This window comes from Erythrolamprus reginae, chromosome 4 (assembly GCF_031021105.1).
Source record: "Erythrolamprus reginae isolate rEryReg1 chromosome 4, rEryReg1.hap1, whole genome shotgun sequence".
NCBI lineage: Eukaryota > Metazoa > Chordata > Lepidosauria > Squamata > Dipsadidae > Erythrolamprus > Erythrolamprus reginae.
This window is the reverse complement of record NC_091953.1, coordinates 54,944,750-54,968,002: the sequence shown is the minus strand read 5'-3', so window position 1 is coordinate 54,968,002 and position 23,253 is coordinate 54,944,750. Positions and strand designations below refer to the sequence as shown.

The window sequence follows — 23,253 nt, the reverse complement described above, 5'->3', positions numbered from 1 at the left end:
CGGGAACAACTAAATATATTTGGTATCTGTGAATTAGGAAGAAGATATTTATTATTTCATTTTCTAATATTTAATATAAATGTTTCTGGTGGCTATTCCAGTATGAAGTATTTATTGTTATTATCACAAACTATAAGGAGCAAAAAGATAAAAGGTCTCATTTTTTATATCGTCCAGTTAGGTCTTGAATGAAAGTAAATAATTGGTTACACAGATGTAAGAAATATTTTATCATTTCTTTCTTTTGTATTATTTCCTATTGCATCTTACTCATCTTTTAGATTGAGTTTATATACAGTGGAAGTATGGAAAAAGGCCAAGTAGCTTTCTGCAAATGTGCTTTGGCAGTATTTATATGTTTTAATAAATGTTTTTTCCCTAAATGAACAGAAGGAAAGTCTGCACAGTATTATGTTTTATAACCACAACTGAGATAAGTCAGTTGGAGCTTGCATTTATTGTTATAAGAGTTCTTTGAAGCTGAGTGCTATGGTCATAGTCAGGATTCTTGGCTTTTTTTTTTATACACAAAATAAGTTTTGACATTTTTAGCTTACACACAATTTTTCAAACATAAATACAAAATATCCGAAGCACTGAAATTTCTGTGGACTTTGAAGTTAGGATATGTTCAATATTTTCATCAAAATAGTTCACAACTTGGTTAAAATCTGTACATCAAACCTATGAATGGTTTATTCTCTTTAAGAATTGATTTGAAGTACAAGGCTAATACCCTGAAAACATTCAATCTACTCTTATGTAAAGGGTTCAGCTGCAATCATCCAGCCACATAAACCTAGTTTATATCTGACATTTATATATATTTATATAAAGGCAACAAAATCTTTAAAATTGCAAACAAATATAAATTTCTATGGCACTTTCTCTCATGAGTTTAATTCCATTAAAAGAAGTACAGCTATCTTATATATAGTCTGTGGCTAAGAGGGTATCATAATATTTGATAAATAATTTCAATTTTTTTTTCAGCAATAAAATAAATTACAGTATTTATATTGGTTGACTTGCTGAACTGAGACCATGGTATTGATGTTGCCCAGGACTATAGACTAAAACTATTGAATTAAAATGAAAATAGATAGTCAACAGAAGTAGACCAAACTACTTCCATTAATAATTCTTAAATTGCCAAAAAACCAAGGTCAAAGGTAAAGTTTTGGTCACAATTTTTTTAGAATCCACATGCCCTTTTGCCCCTCTAGATAGCTGTTGTTGTTTTATGCTTTGCTATCATCTTCTTTTGACTGGATGATATCGTTGGATACTTTGATCTCTATAGTATCTGAACTTAAAACTTCTTTTCCATTTTCTTCCTTTAATGGTAATTTCCTATGAAAAACAAAAAAACAAAAGGTATTACAGTTAGAAACCAGTGTTGATAGAGAATGCATTTTTCATTTGGCAAAATATTTTGTATTGATTTCACTGCTCCACCTCTCAGATACTGTATACTCCCAATACAAATTTATATTCATTGTTTTATTCTTTTCATCTATTTAAAGTTGTTTTTAATATAAACTTGGAGCATCAAGAAGTCTATCAAAGTTAATATTTTGTGTGGTTTAGCTGTGATAATTTTATCCTAACTATTTAATTATTATTTTAGATTCTAACTATTAGATTTGTCATTATATATTGTTTTTATCACTGTTGTGAGCCGCCCCGAGTCTATGGAGAGGGGTGGCATACAAATCTAATAAATAATAATAATGATAATCGTATAATAAAACCAATATCTATCTATCTATCTATCTATCTATCTATCTATCTATCTATCTATCTATCTATCTATCATCTATCCATCCATCCATCCATCCATCCATCCATCCATCCATCCATCCATCCATCCATCCATCCATCTATCTATCTATCTATCTATCTATCTATCTATCTATCTATCTATTTATTTTATATGCCACTCAAGTCCTCAAAAACTGGATGGCTTACAACAAATAAAAACAATATTTAATCTTTCATTGCCGGATCTAGATGGTATCTCATTCAGTCAATGGCTCCAGGCCTACCGGAAAAGTCAGGTCCTTACATCTTTGTGGAAGGCCAGTAGGGTGGGGAGGGTATGGATCTCCAGGGTCAGCTGGTTCTAGAGAGCCAGAGCCGCCACAGATAAGGCCCTTCCCCACGGCCTGCCAGTTGGCATTGTTTGGTTGACAGGGAATAATTTCCTGCTAATGTTTAGTCTATTTGATTCCTTAATATAATAATAATAATAATAATAATAATAATAATAATAATAATAATAATAATTTATTAGATTTGTATGCCGCCCCTCTCCGTAGACTTTATACTATTTTATAAATGAAACTCTTTATTTTCTAATATCTCATTAATATATATATATATATATATATATATATATATATATATATATATATATATATATATATATATAAAAAATATTATACATATAAGGCCGAAATAGATCTATCCTAGTCTCCCTTAATTTTCAAATTCAGCAAAAAAACATGTGACATATATATATATATATGTATAAATATATATAAATATATAAATCTACGAAAACAAATATATATAAATCACCTCAGTGGCCAAAACTCTCATCACCAGAACCAAACGCTTAGCTGACCATGAGCACTTAAAAACTGAATTGAACAAACTCAAAGATGTACTAATTTCTAATGGATTCAAAGAGAAAACAATAACAAACCTAATCAATAAAGAGACACCCCCCAAAAAACAAGATCAAGAACAGGACAATGGCACCACCATCCTTCCTTACATCAAAGGCACCACGGATAAAATTAGTAAAATTCTACAAAAACATAACATCAAAACCTCATTTTGCACTAACCAAAAAATATCTAATATCCTAAGGAGCCCCAAAGATAAAATCCAATTAGAATACCAAGGTATCTATGAAATCCCTTGCAAAACATGTGCAGCCACATACATTGGACAAACTAACCGAAGAGTGAGCCAGCGCATGGCAGAACATATGAATGCAGTCAAGAAACAGGAGAAGACCTCCTCCCTTGTCCAGCACATTAAAAAAACAGGGCACGAAATTGACTTTGAAAAAACTAAATTACTCCACAAAACAGAGAATTTATATAAAAGAATCTCTCTAGAAGCTATTGAAATTGAAAAAAGATCTTTTTGTTTAAATAAAAGGGATGATACCTCGCGCCTGCCAGAGATTTGGAAACCAGCCTTAAACAAAATAAACACCTCATTATAATCAATATGTCAATCCTTTAATTATTATGATTTTAGAATTTTATATTTGGAAATCAGACTTAAACAAAACACTTCATAATCTTCATGCCATTCCTTCTATAACCATGATTACACCAACCAATCAGATCACGGAAGCATAGTCACCCAATCTATTTGCTACATTCAAAGCAAATCTCCACCCCCACACTACATGCTAAGAAGAAATGTCAGTTGCTAATATTCATTTGCAAAAACACAAAGATTGGAACTCCAGCCTGATGATGGTGAATGTGATTTCACCGAAACGTCGCATAGACATGCAAAACATTACACAGGGCAAAACCCGAACTCAGAACAATCTACATACATATACCCGTGAAAATTTACGAAAACAAATATCTTGCCTCTACGGGGAGGACACTTTCCTACTGACTAGGACCTATGAAAAACTTGAAGTCAGAAAAGCCTCCATCTTATGTGATCTCACATTCCTACGCAACTGCAGGGACAAAAAAATAATTCCCAAATACTTCCAACTAAAATTCCACCCAAAAACCCCAACCATAGAGAGGATCCTAAAAAGAACTGAATTAGCCCTAATCAGAAATGAACTCCACAAAAAAAGATTCATACTTGATGAAATCAACAAAAGTCTACTCTCTCTTCACCTTAAAATCAGTAACCAAATACACCCTTTACTCTGGGATAAATTCAAACAAATATCAATCTGGAGGGCAGAAACAGAACCCCAATACAAAACAGACACACATAATAAGAAACTCCAAATACTAGAGGTACAGCAAAAACCCAGCCCTCCACAACAACTTATGACCAAAACAGTACATAACATATCAGACAAGATACTCACCACTACAGAAACCAATATTCTTTCAAAAGGATTTAATTTTGCAATAACTCCAAGACGAATACCAACTGAAAATATCATATGTGGAATTGAAACAACTTTACATAAAATCAACCCAGATACTGCTAACAAAATCAGACTCCAAGTCACTAATATTCTGTGCTCTAGTAAACCTCCAAAAAGCAACATACAGCAGGAAGAAAGAGAGGCACTTATCAATCTAAAGAAAAACCAGGATATAATAATTCTCCCAGCTGATAAAGGAAACTCCACTATAGTAATGAACACAGCAGAATACAAAGAAAAAATGACAAATCTACTAAAAAACCCAGCCTACAAACTCCTAAGCACAGATCCTACCACCTACCTAGAAAAAACCACCAAATCTAAAATCAAGGCCTCTCCCATCAGCGAAGAAATCCAGCAAAAAATCATCCCCAGAGAAAAATCTTCCATATGTCCAAAACTCTATGGCCTTCCAAAAATACACAAAGAAGGAATACCTCTCAGGCCAATAGTCAGTTCTATAGGCTCCCCTCTACAAAACCTTGCCAAATTTTTAGCCAAATACCTTCAACCATATACAGAAACTATTACCTCATATGTTCAAAATTCATCCCACTTTATACAAATAATTAAAAAACAAAACCTACAACCCGATGACCTACTTGTAAGTTTCGATGTCGTGTCCCTGTTCACACAAATACCTATTACAGAAGCCTTGACAGCTATCCAAGACAAACACAAACCCCCCAAATATATCCTAGACCTTACCAACCACTGCCTGACCAATACATACTTCATCTATAATGAACAAAGATATAAACAAATAGAGGGAGCCCCCATGGGATCACCCCTATCACCTGTCATAGCCAACCTCTATATGGAATATTTCGAAAATAATGCTTTAGAGCAAGCCAAATACAAACCCAAACTTTGGCTGAGATATGTTGATGATACCTTTGTAATTTGGCCACATGGTAAAGAAAAACTAGACAATTTCCTCACTCATCTCAACAGCCTACACCCCAAAATACAGTTTACTATGGAAACAGAAATCAATGATCAACTTCCCTTTCTAGATGTACTGGTCTATAAAAAACCCAATGGCAGCCTAGGACATACTATCTACCAAAAGAAAACCCATACCAACCGTTATCTAAATGCACACTCACACCACCACCCCGCACAAATCACCTCAGTGGCCAAAACTCTCATCACCAGAACCAAACGCTTAGCTGACCATGAGCACTTAAAAACTGAATTGAACAAACTCAAAGATGTACTAATTTCTAATGGATTCAAAGAGAAAACAATAACAAACCTAATCAATAAAGAGACACCCCCCAAAAAACAAGATCAAGAACAGGACAATGGCACCACCATCCTTCCTTACATCAAAGGCACCACGGATAAAATTAGTAAAATTCTACAAAAACATAACATCAAAACCTCATTTTGCACTAACCAAAAAATATCTAATATCCTAAGGAGCCCCAAAGATAAAATCCAATTAGAATACCAAGGTATCTATGAAATCCCTTGCAAAACATGTGCAGCCACATACATTGGACAAACTAACCGAAGAGTGAGCCAGCGCATGGCAGAACATATGAATGCAGTCAAGAAACAGGAGAAGACCTCCTCCCTTGTCCAGCACATTAAAAAAACAGGGCACGAAATTGACTTTGAAAAAACTAAATTACTCCACAAAACAGAGAATTTATATAAAAGAATCTCTCTAGAAGCTATTGAAATTGAAAAAAGATCTTTTTGTTTAAATAAAAGGGATGATACCTCGCGCCTGCCAGAGATTTGGAAACCAGCCTTAAACAAAATAAACACCTCATTATAATCAATATGTCAATCCTTTAATTATTATGATTTTAGAATTTTATATTTGGAAATCAGACTTAAACAAAACACTTCATAATCTTCATGCCATTCCTTCTATAACCATGATTACACCAACCAATCAGATCACGGAAGCATAGTCACCCAATCTATTTGCTACATTCAAAGCAAATCTCCACCCCCACACTACATGCTAAGAAGAAATGTCAGTTGCTAATATTCATTTGCAAAAACACAAAGATTGGAACTCCAGCCTGATGATGGTGAATGTGATTTCACCGAAACGTCGCATAGACATGCAAAACATTACACAGGGCAAAACCCGAACTCAGAACAATCTACATATATATATATATATATATATATATATATATATAGATAGATAGATAGATAGATAGATAGATAGATAGATAGATAGATAGATAGATAGATAGATAGATAGATTAGATATAGATATAGATACAGATATAGATATATATGTAGATTGTTCTGAGTTCGGGTTTTGCCCCGTGTAAAAATACATACATACATACATACATACATACATACATACATACATACAAACAAACATACATACATACATATATTTAGGCCAGGATCTGCACCATATGCGTCTTTTACTAAGTTCAGATTCAGTTTTGAGCTTGTCGTTAGGCAAAAATTATAGCATAAATCTAAGAACTCTAGCATAATTATTCAGGTATTATTGCTAAACTTAGTGAGAACTCTAATGTGAAAGTTAGATGTACTATGAGGGAATATTACATTAAGCAAAATTATTTGGCAGAAGAGTCAGCCAAATGTGTAAACCAATTCTCTGGTGGCCAAGATAAATAATCTAGTTTATCCTCTTCCAGAATTGAAGGATGGATACTTTTAAATCCTCCGATATGCAGATAATGCAATGTTGTCATCTAAGACTTTTTAAAAATGACTTTAAAAAAATCTTTATGAACTTTAACTATATAATTTAGTGCAGAAGCAATGCTTTAATAATGGAAAACCCAAGGTACTAATATTTGCTAATCTCCCTAGTATTCATACTGAACACAATCAGAATAAGGATGTAATTGAATAAATATTTCAGTGAATACTTGTCTGATTGTTTTCTAGGCAGAATCTCATCCTCTCTTTTTCCAATATGTTCATTATATAATTATGTATATTCAAATAAATATACTTGAATCTAAGCTTTACTATGATAAAACAAAGATACAAAGATTAAACAAACCAATTAAATTGTTTCATTCAATACTAATACCATTTTTATCCTCTCCCTCCATCCAGATTTGAAGGTGTATTCCATGCTTATCACTTTAATAACTATTAACAATTGCTAATTGTGTGGATGGTTTTGCATAAATAGATGTACTTTATTTAGAAAGTACAGATTTAATCCTATTTACATGCATGCATTTTCGTAGTTAGATAAGAATAAAAAAGCCGCACCGAGTCTACGGAGAGGGGTGGCATACAAATTTAATAAATAAATAAATAAAATAAATGTTCTCATGACTGACAGCAGGTAAGTCCAAGAATGGGGTTGTGATGTTGTCGTTTTGCTCAGAAACAAAGTCATAATTGAAGTCACACCCTGTTGCCTCTCTCCATGATTTAGTTTTTGACTTGGTCTAGTTCAAGAGAAACCTTTTCTGGGCATCTGGACAGTGAAAACCATTCTTGGACTCTTCAACAAAAGGAAAATAATTAGGTTCTATTGCGACTTGGATTGGCAGTTAGCAGGTGCTCTGCCCTGCATTCCTGCCATTGGAATGTGTCTCCATACTAAACAGTCATGCTGGCCAATCTAGGGCTCCTGGCAATGCTGCTGACCTCGCTGTTCCTCAGTGGAAAGCTTTTTGTAAGAAAGTTCAAGATTATGATATTCAAATATGATATAATGCAGCTTTATATCACTTTAAATAACTGTTTTCTAATATATTAAACCAGCCACATATATTTACAGATTATATTTAAAGTTTACAACATGGATTTCAAATTGATTTCACACTGGGTGAGTTCACACTTGGTAATAGATTAAAGTGGAATACATTAATTTGATTCGTGTCACCCTATTAGTAACCACTAGTTAATTAAATAGATATAGGATCTTAGATAATTTGTTATATATTAGTTTAAATCTGTAGAACTAAAACCTTTTTTTTAACCTAAATAGCAAGCCATGTCAGAGCAAAGGAAAGCTGGGAGAGGGAATTGCATGAGAGCTGTATGTATGTAGTCATAACAAATTATTTCTAGATATTCAAGATAATATTTTATCTTCGTACTCCTGCACCTGCACGGGAGGAGAGTTCGCCGTTGGAGATTCGTCAACATGATGGATGTGGGGGAGCAGGGCAAGGGCTTGCACTTTCAACTGGGTAGAGATACCCCAGGGTTTTCAGATTTGGGATTCTCCCAGATGTGCCAACATGGCTCTGCTAATAAATTGGAACTTTGAAGAATATTTTGCCTCGGACTCTGATTTAATTTTGGGTGCTATTTGGAACTCTGACAGCCACAATGAAAGTTCATTAGTCCTAATAATGAAATTACTAAAAAAAATTCAAAATACATACTCTGGTTCTGTTAATGGTGTTGTTTCATTGGGTTCGTTTACTGGACTTCCATCTTCATGATTGGTAATTCTTTCATCCTCTGTTCTCATTTCAACTATTGGTTCTTTTGATCCATCTTTCCTAAGTAAAAATAAAGGTTAAAAATGCTTAATGAATTAATGTTTTAATTTAAAAATGATGATGTCTATTACCTTATCCATGAAAGTTTATGCTAAGCTATATTTGTTACTTCTCAAAATGTCACCAGAATAGGTGCTGAAGTATCAAAATATTATTAATCAGAAAAATTGTTTATGATACTTAAATTTTAGAATACACACAAGAGTAAATGCAATGCATTTTTAATATGAAAAGCTATGTCCTTTTTTAAACATTTTTTTCACCAATCTGAAAAAAAAAAGTTTAACCTCTTTCATCAGTCTAATAGGAGTCATGGCCATTTTAATCAATTTACACACCAAAGCAATACTTATTCAGGTTTAAGTAGTAGCCTGATAAAAGAAACAACTTATCTCCAAGCAATCTTTTAAAAAGTATGTTAAAACATGTATGTGTTTTACTGTTGCATCACTTTTATACCTTGACCAACTGAAAAGATGTAGGAAGAGTTAATAAAAGTTAAAATTATAGCAACATCAATAGAAATAGATCAAATATATATATTATCTATTCTAATATAATTTAAAATATTTAATTTATTTCTATTCTATCAACCTTTCCATGAGATAAATTTCAGTAAAATATAGTTGTATTAAAGAGGCCTATCATTTATCACTATACAGTGATCTCTCGATTAGCGCGGGGGTTACGTTCCAAGACCTCCCGCGCTAATCGATTTCCGCGTTATAGTGGTGCGGAAGTAAAAAACACCATCTACGCATGCGCGCCATTTTTTTCATGGCCGCACATGCGCAGATGGTGGAGTTTGCGTGTGGGCGGCGGGGAAGACCAAGGGAAGATTCCTTCAGCCGCCCAACAGCTGATCTGCTCCGCAGCGCGGAAGCAGCGAGGAGCCGAAGATGGGGTAAAGGCAAAGGGGAAACCCCATCTTCGGCTCCTCGCTGCTGCCGCGCTGCGGAGCGGATCAGGTGTTGGGGCTGAAGGAACCTTCCCTTGGTCTTCCCGCCGCCCAGGCAAAGGGGAAACCCCAAGATCGCTTGCCGCTTGCCGCTTGCCGTATTGCAGCTTGGAGCCTTGCTTCACCTCCTTCGCTGCAATACGGCAAGCAGCAAGCGGCAAGCGATCTTGGGGTTTCCCCTTTGCCTGGGCGGCGCTGGGGCCATGCGGAGCCGCTCATCTAGGGGGGCGTGGACCGGCAAGGTGCCCTCTGCTCTCTCTCTTTCTCTCCCTGTTACCGGTGTGGTATAAGAGAGAGAAAGAGAGAGAAAGGAGGGCGACTTGCCAGTCCACGCCCCCCTGGATGAACAGCCTTGCATGGCCCCAGCGCCGGGCTCCGCTGTTGCCTCCGCCCCCATTCGGCTCTGCAGCTGAGAGGCCTTCCCGGCAGAGCCCTCCCCAACAGCTCCCGCCGCCAGCGCAAAAAAGAAAAGAAAAAAAAATCCCCAAAAGAGGCAGGCACAAAGCGGGAGCACAAGGGGAGCTGCCCGGCAGAGGTTGCTTTTTTTCTTCTCGTGGGCAAGTGGAGGGGGGGGGAGAGAGAAGGGAGGAAGAGAGTGTGAGAGAGGAAGAAAGAGAGAGAGAAATGATAGAAAAAAGGGGAGAAAAAAAGAGAAATGAGAAAATGATTGAAGCATAGTGACAGGAAAGAAAGAGAAAGAGACAGAGAAGTGACTCTTGGTGATGACGTATGACGTCATCGGGTGGGAAAAACTGTGGTATAGCAAAAAAACCGTGGAGTATTTTTTAATTAATATTTTGTGAAAAACCGTGTTGTAGCGTTTCGCACTAATCGAGACCGTGCTAATCGAGGGATCACTGTAATGTCAATCTTCATCATCAACTCAGAATTCTTACTCGAGGTACAGATGACCAAGCTCATATTATGAGGCATATGATATGATGACAAAGCTCCTTAGAGAAAGCTCTAATACTAAGAAAGGAGGGGAAAAAAGAAGAGTATGATCAACAGCCAAAGTAGATGAACACAGCCATACTGGTGAGGGATATATTGTTGGAACACCTAAGGACCAGATTATGAACAAATAATCAGAGTTGTCACTAACAGTCAACATTGATTTGATTTAGTCGATTTAGTCAAATTTAGTCACCTAATCAATACAAATTATATATCAAATAGATCTTATATAGAGAAATAATGATTATTCAATTTATACTTCCAACGGTTGGCCTACTTTCATTCTTTCTTATATTTTATTTTTTCTCCTGTCAGTACAAATATTTAATTCAATTAATTTTGGATTTGATTTAACACAGCCAGTCTTATACTAACCTAATGTAAAATTGTAAACTTATAGGAAAAACCATGTAATTAAATAATTACGTTGATTGTTTAATCAAAGGTTAAACATCATTAATATTGATTATCACAAATATAACATAGTAATTCTAAGGTTTAAAAATGCCTGTTTTTTTCCTCCATAAGTCATCCATTTTCTTTTGATTTTTTCACTCTTTCATTTCATAAATATATCCCTTCCATTCCATTTTCTTAGCTTCTTCTTTTTCTTTCTTTTATTTTTATGCCAACAATTTCTTTTCTCCCAAGCTTCCTTTCTCCCCTTTAAATATATTATTTGTATAAGTCTACCTTCAATTCCCCTTGATCTCTTCTCCCTTATTTTTAAGTTGTTTCCTCCTATACTAATTGTTATGTCTTAAAAGAAATAAGCAGTAAAATCTCTGATTGGTTAAGACGTGGCTCGAATTAAAAGAACCGCCCAAATTAGAGAGCTTCGTATGTCCAAGATGAATAAAAGAAACCTGTTGAACTGAAGCAGTCTCCTAGCACTGATTTAACACTAATATTCTCCACTTGCTTTCTTTGGTCAATTTAAGTCCCAGTGTAATCATTATAAAGCCCAGTATAGTCATTAATCTGTCCTTCATTTTCAATGTCCTTTTCCTTCTTGTCATCAAAGATCCCCAATGTATTCATCAATCTTCTTTTCCTCTTTGAATTTCTTCTCCCCTTTCTTGTTCTTCATTCTTTCCATTTTCATTTCCTACTATCGTAATTTCAAAGTGTTTATTGCCATCCAGCTATTTCCCCATTTCTTTTCCAGCTCCAAATCCCAAAAGGCATCTTTTTAAATTTTCACCCAAGTCTTTCAAAAGTCCAACCAGTTCTTCATAATAACTTGCCTTCATATCATCAAAATCACAGTTTACAAATCCAAAAACTTGAAATAAATCTCCAGCTGTTAGCATAAGTCTTCTTCCCCAGTGTTTTATAATGTTTTCTTTTAAATAGTAAATAGTATTGTCAATTGTTCCTGTATTTTAAAGACATTTAAAACCATTCAACCAACATTCTTGAAGTTCTTATCAAGAAAATAAGTCACTTTGGAGTCATAGATAAGTCTTCTAATCATTATAGATTTCATAGAAACATAGAAACATAGAAGTCTGACGGCAGAAAAAGACCTCATGGTCCATCTAGTCTGCCCTTATACTATTTTCTGTATTTTATCTTAGGATGGATATATGTTTATCCCAGGCATGTTTAAATTCAGTTACTGTGGATTTATCTACCACATCTGCTGGAAGTTTGTTCCAAGGATCTACTACTCTTTCAGTAAAATAATATTTTCTCATGTTGCTTTTGATCTTTCCCCCAACTAACTTCAGATTGTGTCCCCTTGTTCTTGTGTTCACTTTCCTATTAAAAACACTTCCCTCCTGGACCTTATTTAACCCTTTAATATATTTAAATGTTTCGATCATGTCCCCCCTTTTCCTTCTGTCCTCCAGACTATACAGATTGAGTTCATTAAGTCTTTCCTGATACGTTTTATGCTTAAGACCTTCCACCATTCTTGTAGCCCGTCTTTGGACCCATTCAATTTTGTCAATATCTTTTTGTAGGTGAGGTCTCCAGAACTGAACACAGTATTCCAAATGTGGTCTCACCAGCATTCTATATAGTGGGATCATAATCTCCCTCTTCCTGCTTGTTATACCTCTAGCTATGCAGCCAAGCATCCTACTTGCTTTCCCTACCGCCTGACTGCACTGTTCACCCATTTTGAGACTGTCAGAAATCACTACCCCTAAATCCTTTTCTTTTGAAGTATTTGCCAACACTGAACTGCCAATACAATACTCAGATTGAGTTTCATTTCAAAAGTGGCAAAAGCATTTTATTCAAATAATTCAGAAAAAAATGTTGAGAAGTCTGTTGAGAAATTTAAAGAAAGTTAAATATTCCCCACAGATCCCTTACCCTCTATATTAATGTTTAATAAACTATATCAAATCAAGACTTTAAAATTTGGAAAAAACCCAAAATGTCCATTTCAAGAAGCCATAAAAAAATATTTGTTAACATCTTGTTCTTTTAAGTTAAATCAAGAACATCACTTGTCAGAAATATTCCTTTCCTTCTAAGTGCACTATAATTTTAAAAAACCTATATCTATGAAAGAAGTAGCTTTAACACTCCTAGCATTCAAATTTATCATATATATAGATCTATAATTAGATCACATAATGAAATCCCTTGTCTTCTTTAAGAATAACCATGATACTGTGATGCTTCATCGCAAAAGAGAATGATTTCTTTGAAAAGTTTCCCTGCAAGGCTCTAATAAAATAGGGTAGAGTAGACAATAAGAGTTTTTGTAAAAACAAAACAAAACATATATACTTCTTCTAACAATTGGCTGGTAAGTAGGATAGAGAAGCTCTCCAGATTTCATAATAGTGACAACTTTTGGAAGAAAAAGATTGTAAAATAAAATTAATAACCAGTCACACAACGGTGTTCTGTGATCTTCCCAAAATCAATAGGACAAGTCAGATTCACTGAATGATGATTCACTTAAGATGACATGATTCAATTAATGACTGCAGTAAAAATTCTTGAAAAATTAGTTCTGCCATATTATTTTTGATTTGCTAAGGATTACTGAAGTAGAAATATATTGTGGTAGAATAACTCTTTAAAACTGAATAATTCAAGACTAAATTTGATGTGGGAAAATGCATTGGGTAAAAGTGTGTGTGTGTCTGTGTGTGTGCATGCACACACACACACACACATATACACACATAGTAATGGCCAAAATTATGAAAACCTTTTGGGGAAAGTATACAGTATTTTTTAGGCTTGATGGCTAATAATACCACTTTTTTTGAGTAGTATCATAAAATTATATCTCATTTGCCCAGATAACATGATAACATGAGCCCAGTTTGGTCTTTTCAACCTTTGTTTGAGAGATAAAAGAGGCTTTTTTTTCTTTTTGAATTCTGGATTTTGTTCTACTGGCCCGTAATTACAGGGATTTTGTTTCAACTGGATTTTGTTTCAACTGCCCGTAATTACAGGGTAATTAGTCCAGGAAAACACACACCACACAATAAAAGGAAAACCCAAAGTTTTTATAAAAAGAAAAACAGAAACAGCTCCCTTTTTAAACGTCAAAGGGATTTTCTAGTACACGCAAGGCACAGGTTAAATGCAATCCAATTGCTCACCCAATAACTGGGATATTGAGTCCAATTCTAAAGTCCAGAGAGTTCACACACAATCTTGAACAGCACAAAAACCACGATCTTGATAAAGCAATGAATCAGATAAACTGCCATGAGGCTAAAACACCAGGTTGCACTTTTATCTGTAGCACTAATTACAGCAGCCCCACCCAACCAGAGGTGGCCTCATTTTCTCTTGTAATAATCCTTCAGTTGTTGTCTCCTATGCATCACTCTACGCATGTGTGGATGTGTCATTAATTCTTGTTCAGAATCCTAGGATGATACGGATGATTGATCTCCTCCTAGGCTGTCTGCCAAACTCCCCTCTTCCCTGTCACTCATGCTTCCTTGGTCAGAGGAGGCTTTGTCGGCAGATTCCATCGGGAGCAAAACAGGCCTGCGGCATGTGGATGTTTCCCCCACATCCACCTGCACATTCCTTGGGGCAGGAGCTGGGCCAGAGCTAACCACAACAGATTTTAGGCCAAATTCCTGCAGTCTGCACTGAACAGTCCTTGCACTCAATTTCACATTGCATTGGGCCATTTCATCTAGAACATTTTCTTCTGTTACATAGGCACAGTCTCTTAATTCTTCCATCATCACTTACTGTTGTGCACTTTTTCCTGCCTTTATCAATGTGGTTTTGTAGTGACTCCTTATATTTCTTCAAAAACCTAGAAATGCTATCTTTGGTTAAGTTTCCATCAATCCTTTTCTAACTCCTTTATAACTTACTCACTTATTTTACATTTTTTTTCCTGGGCAAACAGTCAACTCTTTGCACCATTAACTTTATTACATTTTACAAACTCACTAAATGAAAGAACACACACAAAAACCCCTCCAACCGACTTGATAGCAATCACATAACACACTGACAAATGTCCTCCTCTCAGCTTCAATACTTGAGATCGTTAACTGAATCCTATTGTGATCTGATTGTCTCATCCCCAAAACAAGATGACAATTGGCTCTCTAAACACCCCTGCTCATTGGCTACAATCAGTTGAAGGAAAGCTAATAAACCTAGGCAAGTTGTGCTTCCTTCTTCTGGTTATTTGGTTATAACTTTTCATAGAATACAGATAATTGAACACACTTTGTTGCATTACATTCTTGATTAAGTTATCTTTCCATTGATATATAATTTTATGGCACTACTCCAAAAAAGTGATATTATTAGCCATCAAACCTCAAAAATACACTTTTCCCAAAAGGTTTTCACCCTTTTGGCCACTACATTATGTATGTATATATATATATCTATACACACAATCTTTATTCAGTTCATTTAGTATTACTACTTACACAGAATTCTCCACCCCCATTATTTTTTAAAAAAATTGTATATGGAATGAATATGAATGCCTTGCAAAAAAGCAGCTGCAGCATCTTCTTCTTTAAATAACTACTTTTTTTAGCTGGTTTCTTAAATATTAAATTTTAATAAGGAGAACAATCAAAAGGAAAAAGGGGGATATAGCATATCAATTCAAATCTTCTCAGATCTGGATTATAACTAAATACCAATTACAAATACAAATGATAGAAAATATAATCTATAAATATCCTTGTATCATCTATACAATGAATGCTCAAGGTAGAAATCATGGTTCAATGATCTTTTTAAAATTGTGATAATGCAAATAAGATTTGAAATATTACTGATACATATCTCAATATACTCTGTGCACAGTATGCACTGTGTAACTGCACTCCAGAGAACTTGGATGACCAGCTGTGTAAATTTGTGTTGCTTTGACTGAATAGAATAAAAATACAAACATGATTTTTGTTAAGGTAACATCTGAATGATTTCCCAGACCCTATCTAGACTCTATCAGACTCTATAATTTGTTAAAGCTGCGGAGACTAAATAATATTAAGTAAAAGTTAGAGAACATTTGTTGAAGCACAATCCCTACGGCTGTTGAGATACCACAGTTTGTATATTCCAAGTTACTAGTATATATTAAGTTTCTCAAAGTGTTGTGACCAATACTCACAAATATGCTGCTTTTCCTTCTTCCAGCTCTTTACTCTTTCCACTAGACCCACTCTTTTTCCCACAGATCCTCCTAGTGATGCACATTAGTAATCCACACTGCCGTACAAAGAAGCAGCTGACGTCAGTCACCACAAGTATTAGCAGAAGAGCAGCTACACCCAGTCCAATGACTGCACCAAGTCCAAGTCCATTAAACAAAGTACCTTCAAAATAAATGGAATAGATAAGGTCAAAACAGTTAACTTCCTCTATGGGAGAATTTTGTTAATCTCAGAAGAGGAAGAGATGGGAGATGGGGAGTGGGACAAAAATCTTAAACTTAGCCCTCATGGATATAGAAGAAGGAAAGAAAGTCATTCCTGATGAATCTGGGTTTTTTTTTTTACATGGCTTATCTTGAAAGTGTGGCAGTTCTTTATTTCAGTGATATGAATCATGTGACCAGGCAGAGGTTGCAACTTACCTCCAATACTGGTGCTGATGCGTGCATGTCAGAGTGAGATTTGGCTTCTGTGCATGCGCAGGAAGCAAATCTTGTGAGAAGACGCACAGGCATGTGAGATTTTGGTGATTTTTTTGCTTCCATGCATGTGTGGAAGCAAAACATCACCAAAAATCATAGAAATATCATGCACCCATGGTTCTCTCACAAGAGCATGTGCAGAAGCCAAATCTTGCTCCGATGAACATATGGCCACTACCAGAATGCCGTCCCCACTGTTCTGGTAGGAACCCAATACTGCATGTGACACAGAAACACTCATAACCACATTTAACAGAAAAACAGAATAATATAGTTGGAAGGGACCTTGGAGGTTTTCCGTCCTGAGTCCTTTGGGATTGGGCGACATAGAAGTCAAATTAAATAGTCCAACCCCTTTTCAGGCAGGAAACCCTATGCCATTTCAGACAATAGCCTGACCAATATTTGTTGAGTGCAAAGCACACTCGCAAAATTGCAGATCTATGTCAATGTACAAGTTGGTTTAGAAAATGTGACATAGACAAATTTTCATATTACAGTATTAAAAGGTGAATCAAATTTCTTTTCAGTCTCACTTAAATGTGTAAAAATTAAATTATGATGTTATTTATAGTGTAGTTTAAATGTACTAAATGTTTCTTTTGAATCTGGTTCTCTAGACGGATATTTACAGAGTTTGTCTAACACCACTGGTATTTTTCTACCATTTTTAACACAAAGAAATTTGGAAAATATTTGCACAGAATGGCTTAAGGTCTTTTCTGAGCATCTGCCTGCCAGCAATATATCTCTGAAAAAAACAAAATGGAATGAGACAAAATTTGGTGTGGAGGAAGATTGCTGATGAATCCAGGTAATCCAGCTCCGAAAAATAAAAATATATATACATGTTAAAATATTTCCCTGAGTCCACATTGAGCAGCAGCTTCAAATGCTGCCAACTATTCCATTTTAGGTTTTCCTCTATACTTTGGGTCATACGATTTATAGTAATACATGTAACATCCCTTGTGTTTCCCAGTATATATTGCCTTATAAAAATAATTAGACACAATGCAAGGAGAGAGCAGAAACATGCTAAAAATGCAATACTTATGCAGCTGCCCTGATTAGACACCCCCTCCCCCATCCAGTTGATGTTGTAGCAATATCAGACACAAGAAATGGGACTTCATATTCCCTGTGCTGACTTCCCCCTGTTGGTGGGCTCCGAGGGTAGCAAAGTCCACCTTGTAAGGGCAGCCTAAAAATAGCTGCCACAAAGCTGGGACAACCTACTGTGCTGGAGCAAAGTAGATAAACAGTGACTGAAACTGGAGGAGAGGATTTCTTTACTACAAGGAATATTTTAGAATTATTTGTGCAGAATTTTTTGTTAAAGTGGCATCTAAGTATTCTGAGAAAAACCAGACCCAGCACAAGAAAGAAAAATAATAAATTTTGAAATATATGAAAAATTTAAACATAGAAACACAGAAGATTGATGGCAGAAAAAGACTTCATGGTCCTTCTAGTCTGCCCTTATACTATTTCCTGTATTTTATCTTAGGGTGGATATATGTTTATCCCAGGAATGTTTAAATTCAGTTACTGTGGATTTATCAACCAATTGGTTTCTTAAATTGGGAAGACATGGTACTGGGAAGGGTTTTAAAATTTTAAATGCTGGAATTATTTACCTATAAAACTTATTCTGCTTTTATAATTGATTTATAATTAAAATGACAATTGTGAGTTTAATACTGAAATTTAAGTTGATACCGTCACCTGCTGATAAAAAGAAAAACTACAGGTCTTATGAGAAGGACTGTGGAAATATTTACTGGATTATTCCCAACTTCCCCAGGACTACTGGAGATTTAAATATGGAAATCAGCAAGGTACTTGTTTAATGAGGCCCATGAAAGACTTCTGATAAACTCTGGGATTATTCAAAGCCCCTTGAAGGGCAACCTAAGGACCGAATAAATAGCTTTTGGACTGTGGAAAAAAAGTGAATTTTCTTTTTAAAGATAAACCAAGGAAGAAACAAGTGAAGCATTGAAGGAGATGGTGTTACTCTTCCAAAACAAAGGATATTATGGAGAAGGGATTTAAGGAGATTACGGAAAAAATGGAAAATGCTATTCAGGGGATGATGAGAAAAGATCAAGAGACCCAGGAAAGGGAGGAGCTAACAATAGAAATGGAGGAAAAGACTGAGATGAGGAACCAGATGATAAAAAAAGAAGAAAAGGAAGAGACAATAAAGAAAATAATAGTGACTGATGAATTAAATAAATTAAATTAATAAATAAAATTAATAAATTAATTTAAATTAATAAATTAAGTTAAATTAATAAATTAAGTTAAATTAATAAATTAAGTTAAATTAATAAATTAAGTTAAATTAATAAATTAAGTTAAATTAATAAATTAAGTTAAATGAATGAATTAAGTTAAATTAATAAATTAAGTTAAATCGGGGGTGGTGGACATTAAAAGAGTTGAAAAGAGAATTGGAGGTACAGATTTAGATGCTTACAATTGAAATAAAAATTTAGACTAGACAAAAAGAGATATGGATTTTAAAAGGTAGATAGCAGCATAGGCAGAAATCCCAAAACCTAGGCAGTGGAGGAGGGTAGATTGAACAGCGAAGAAGCAGATATAAAAAGAGAGCAATAGAAAGAAGATAATGGCAAGCAACCTCTTACATACTTCCCCCAGGAAGCTTCCCCCAGGAAGCTTTTTTTAAAAAAAGAAATGGGGGCAAGGCCAGAGTGGTGGACTTATGGTCAAATGGTATCTTCAGTTATGGAAATCTTATCCTCAAATCTAAAGAGGAGATGGAATCAAAAGAAAATGTTTGCCATTGGTTTAGATCAGTGGTGGGCTCCTATGGGTACAGTCAGGTACGCAGTACCGGTAGCAAAATTTTTATTTATTTTTTCTTCTTTTTTTCCCTTCTGGGCTCTGGGTATATTTTTCCTATCATAGTAAATGAAGTTGAATGTGTGTAATTTTAAAAGAGCTCTGCATGTGTGTGTGCGTGTATACATAGTATACATACACTTTATATAGTAGATAATCAGGGTGGGCTACTGCATGGATGGGGGGGAATGCAGTGGGGTAGCGAAAATGGAGCTCCACCCCAGAACACCCAATTTGCACTGAAAGATGTTGAAACAAAATGCATAAGCCACACCCACAGTGTGGCAGTAAAATTTTTGGTAGCCCATCACTGGTTTAGATGCTTACAATTGAAATAAAGATTTAAACTAGACAAAAAGAGCTATGGACTTAATTTCATGAAACATTAATTGAAAATCCTATGTAGGTAGTGATATTATTATTGCCAAGCTTTATAAACTGTAATTGAAAATGAGCTTGGAGAATCAGTACACAATGCACTGTTTGGCTCAGTGGACAAAGGACTTTGGATATAATATAATGCTTGAACAATAGGAGAATATGTGAACTAAAGGTCTAAAATTCACATTAAATTACGATTTAAAAAGTTTATAAGATGATGTACTATTGGTATCTAAGACCAGATAAATTGTCAAAAATTGGAACTTTGATGTTATGTATTTTAAAGACAGCAAGAATAATTTATGCACAAAAATGGAAGGATACTTTGTTTCCCACAATGGATGAATGGCTGCAAAATTTGATGGAGTTGGCTAAATTTGATGGAAAGATAGCTAAAGTGAAAGAAAAGAATACAATTTTGAAACCATTATTACTGTTCAGACTTTGTGCTTAAGGTGAACAAAATGAAAATTGCTGATTGGATAGGTTTTTTGTTATAGAAATGGCTAGCATATGTTATCATATAAAAATAAGTCAATGTTTTATGTTACTATCTTATTCTACTGCACTAAAAGTAACTGAATCAATGCCTTTCTTTTTCTTTTCCCATTTACCTCACATTTTTGTCTCTTCCTTTATTTCTCCCTTATCTTCCCATTATCTTTATTTTTTCTTTGTATTTTATATTTTGATAAAGTAATAAAAATATTTGAGCCAATAAGCCCTTCTATAGACATACATATATACATCTTTTCATGAAAATATCCTCATAAAATGTATAAAATATAAAGATATATTTTTTATATATTTATGTAAAAACTCATAAAAAGATGTCTGGTTATTCAGACATTGCTTTTAACTTACTCTAACAGAATTCTGGAGCAGCAATTCTGTTTTAGAAATAAATGTTTTGAAAATGTCAAAAGAAATATTAATTTATTTTTAGAAAGCGGCTTTCTACATGGCATTTCCACAAACATTAATAACTCGAATTTTATTTTATAGGAATCACATTCTGTTCACTCTCGTCTTACAAATACATCAATATTTGTAAGTTCATAAACTAGGACTTCAGTCTGTATTGAAGAATTATTTCTATCTGTTTTTACAATCCAAAAGATGCATTATAAAAACTGATTCACACAATTACAAATACATTTTGATACTTTATGTCATTGTTATTATTTCTATATGTAGACCTGAGATCAAAATGGCAAATGCAACTCTTTTCCTACAACATCACTAATAAATGTTATTTGTTATATAAGCACATATGAAGGACAAGCATGGGGCACATAGATTCTGAAATGAAATATAAGCATATAAGAGCATGTTTGAAGGGGATACGTGAGATGCATGGATTTTGGAATGAAATATCTGTCTGTATCTCTACCACTATCTCTATCTCTAATTTCTGCTGTCATTGACACACAATGGTGAACACATTGCTTAATTATACCACCTTTCTTAATGTCAGCATGGCATAAGCAACAGTCTATGATATCTTATCTATGATATGACTCCTGGAATCTACTACAAAATTGTCCATAATATCTACTATGGATATGTTTAATATACTTAATTGGATAATAAATGTGTGCTCCCTCATTCTTACTTTTCATAGGAAATAATCAGTTACTTCATTCAAAAATATATATTTTATATTATGAAGCTGTGCATCAGTCCAAATAACTTCAAGAGACAATACAGAATGTGAGTTAACACACGGACTCATTTTAGTTGATTTTATTCTTACAGCCAGCCATATTTTAACTAATAGCTATTTTCTGCCAAGATTTGTAGAATCAATGACAAATAAGAGTAAAATTTAGTAACTCAATCTTTAAAATGATTTAAAGAGTGAAAAAGAACAATGAGATTTAAAAAAATACAATGGAATACATAAAATGTTTTTAGAAAGAAAAAAAAAACATAAATTACCAAAAAGAAAAGAAAAAAGAGAAATGACATTTTAAGATAGTAGATTCTTCTGAAGTTTTTAACTAATTTGATCAACAGTGGTTAATATTACTAATCCAGTGGAAGCCTTTTAGACCTATGTGTAAATAGAAGAATTTTCTGAATCATTTTCTTCATTTATACCGACTACCAGACGGTATGCATTTAACAATTGTTTGTTATGAATTGTTTATTTAGTAGGTGTACCAGGCTTGAAACATGTGCAAATTTTCCTTGTATATGTATGTAATCTGTGACTTTATCTTTAGTTAATGTTGTATCATCATTATATAAAGAATAGTTATAAATCAGGCTGAAAGCAAATAAGATTTAAAGTGCTGTCTATGGGTCTTTCAGGAACACTGCTGTTTTTTATTTAGTGAAAATGGATACATATTTTAAAACTATGGGTGTCAAGGTCAGAAGTGGAAGCAAACAGGAAAATATGCATGTGACATTGTAAGATGACTTCTGCTCTGTATGTTTGCATGCAACATTATTCCTTACTTGGCCAATAAAGAATTCTATTCCATTCTATTCTAAAGGGCAGAGCTTGTGTCTTATCAAAATACACATTCTATCATTTTAGCATCCATAGAATATTAAAAATAGAAGTTTGTGATGAATAATCTGAGCAATGTAGTGTCAGCGTAATAATTAGTATATCATCCTGATGAAGAGAATAAAATGACAAATTTCTCAAAAATTGTCACTCAATCTGTCATTATAAAAAAACAACAACTTTCAGATAATTACAAAATAGGACTTTCTTCAACTGAAAAATAAGTACCCCATAGCATAAATCTAGGTGGAATACAAATTAATATTTTATTATTTCCACAGCAATAAACAATACAAGTGTACTGCACATAAAAAGTGGATTAATCAAATTTCTACTGTGGACATGAAGATGTTGCTATATATTTTATTTGGTGAATATAATGTAATTCAATCATTGATAATTGTAACAATTTCCAAATAATGGATAAAACAGAAATGTGGACTGTGTGTGAACATGTAAATCCTAGATCAGTGATGGCGAACCTTTTTTTCCTCGGGTGTGCTAAGAGACTGTGTGCATATGCTATCATGCATGCACCAGTGCCTACACCCATAATTCAATGCCTGGGGAAGGCAAAACCAGCTTCCCCTGTCCCCCTGGAGGCCTTCTGGAGGCAGGGAATGGCCTGTTTCCTAACTTCTAGTGGGCTCATGCTTTGCCCTCCCCAGCCTCCAAAGGCTTCCCTGGAGCCGGGGCAGGATAAAATGCCTTCTGCCCCCCCCCCACCCTGGAGGCTCTCCGGAAGCCAAAAATGCCCTCCCAGAGCATCTGTGCCGACCAAAATGAACTGACTGGCAAACACATGCA

At 34.6% G+C, this 23,253-nt stretch overlaps 1 protein-coding gene across 1 annotated transcript in view; it reads right to left on the bottom strand.

Moving 5' to 3' along the window:
- Positions 1–409: 409 nt before the first annotated feature.
- The window catches only part of NCAM2 (neural cell adhesion molecule 2), a 237,640-nt gene continuing 214,796 nt past the window's right edge, over positions 410–23,253 (bottom strand). Inside the window, exons 16-18 of the mRNA XM_070751764.1 lie at positions 16,146–16,350; positions 8,518–8,637; positions 410–1,353 (exon numbers count right to left, since the gene is read on the bottom strand). Coding sequence (XP_070607865.1) covers positions 1,242–1,353; positions 8,518–8,637; positions 16,146–16,350 — 437 coding nt within the window. The 3' untranslated portion in view covers positions 410–1,241. The remainder of the gene's footprint in view (positions 1,354–8,517; positions 8,638–16,145; positions 16,351–23,253) is intronic.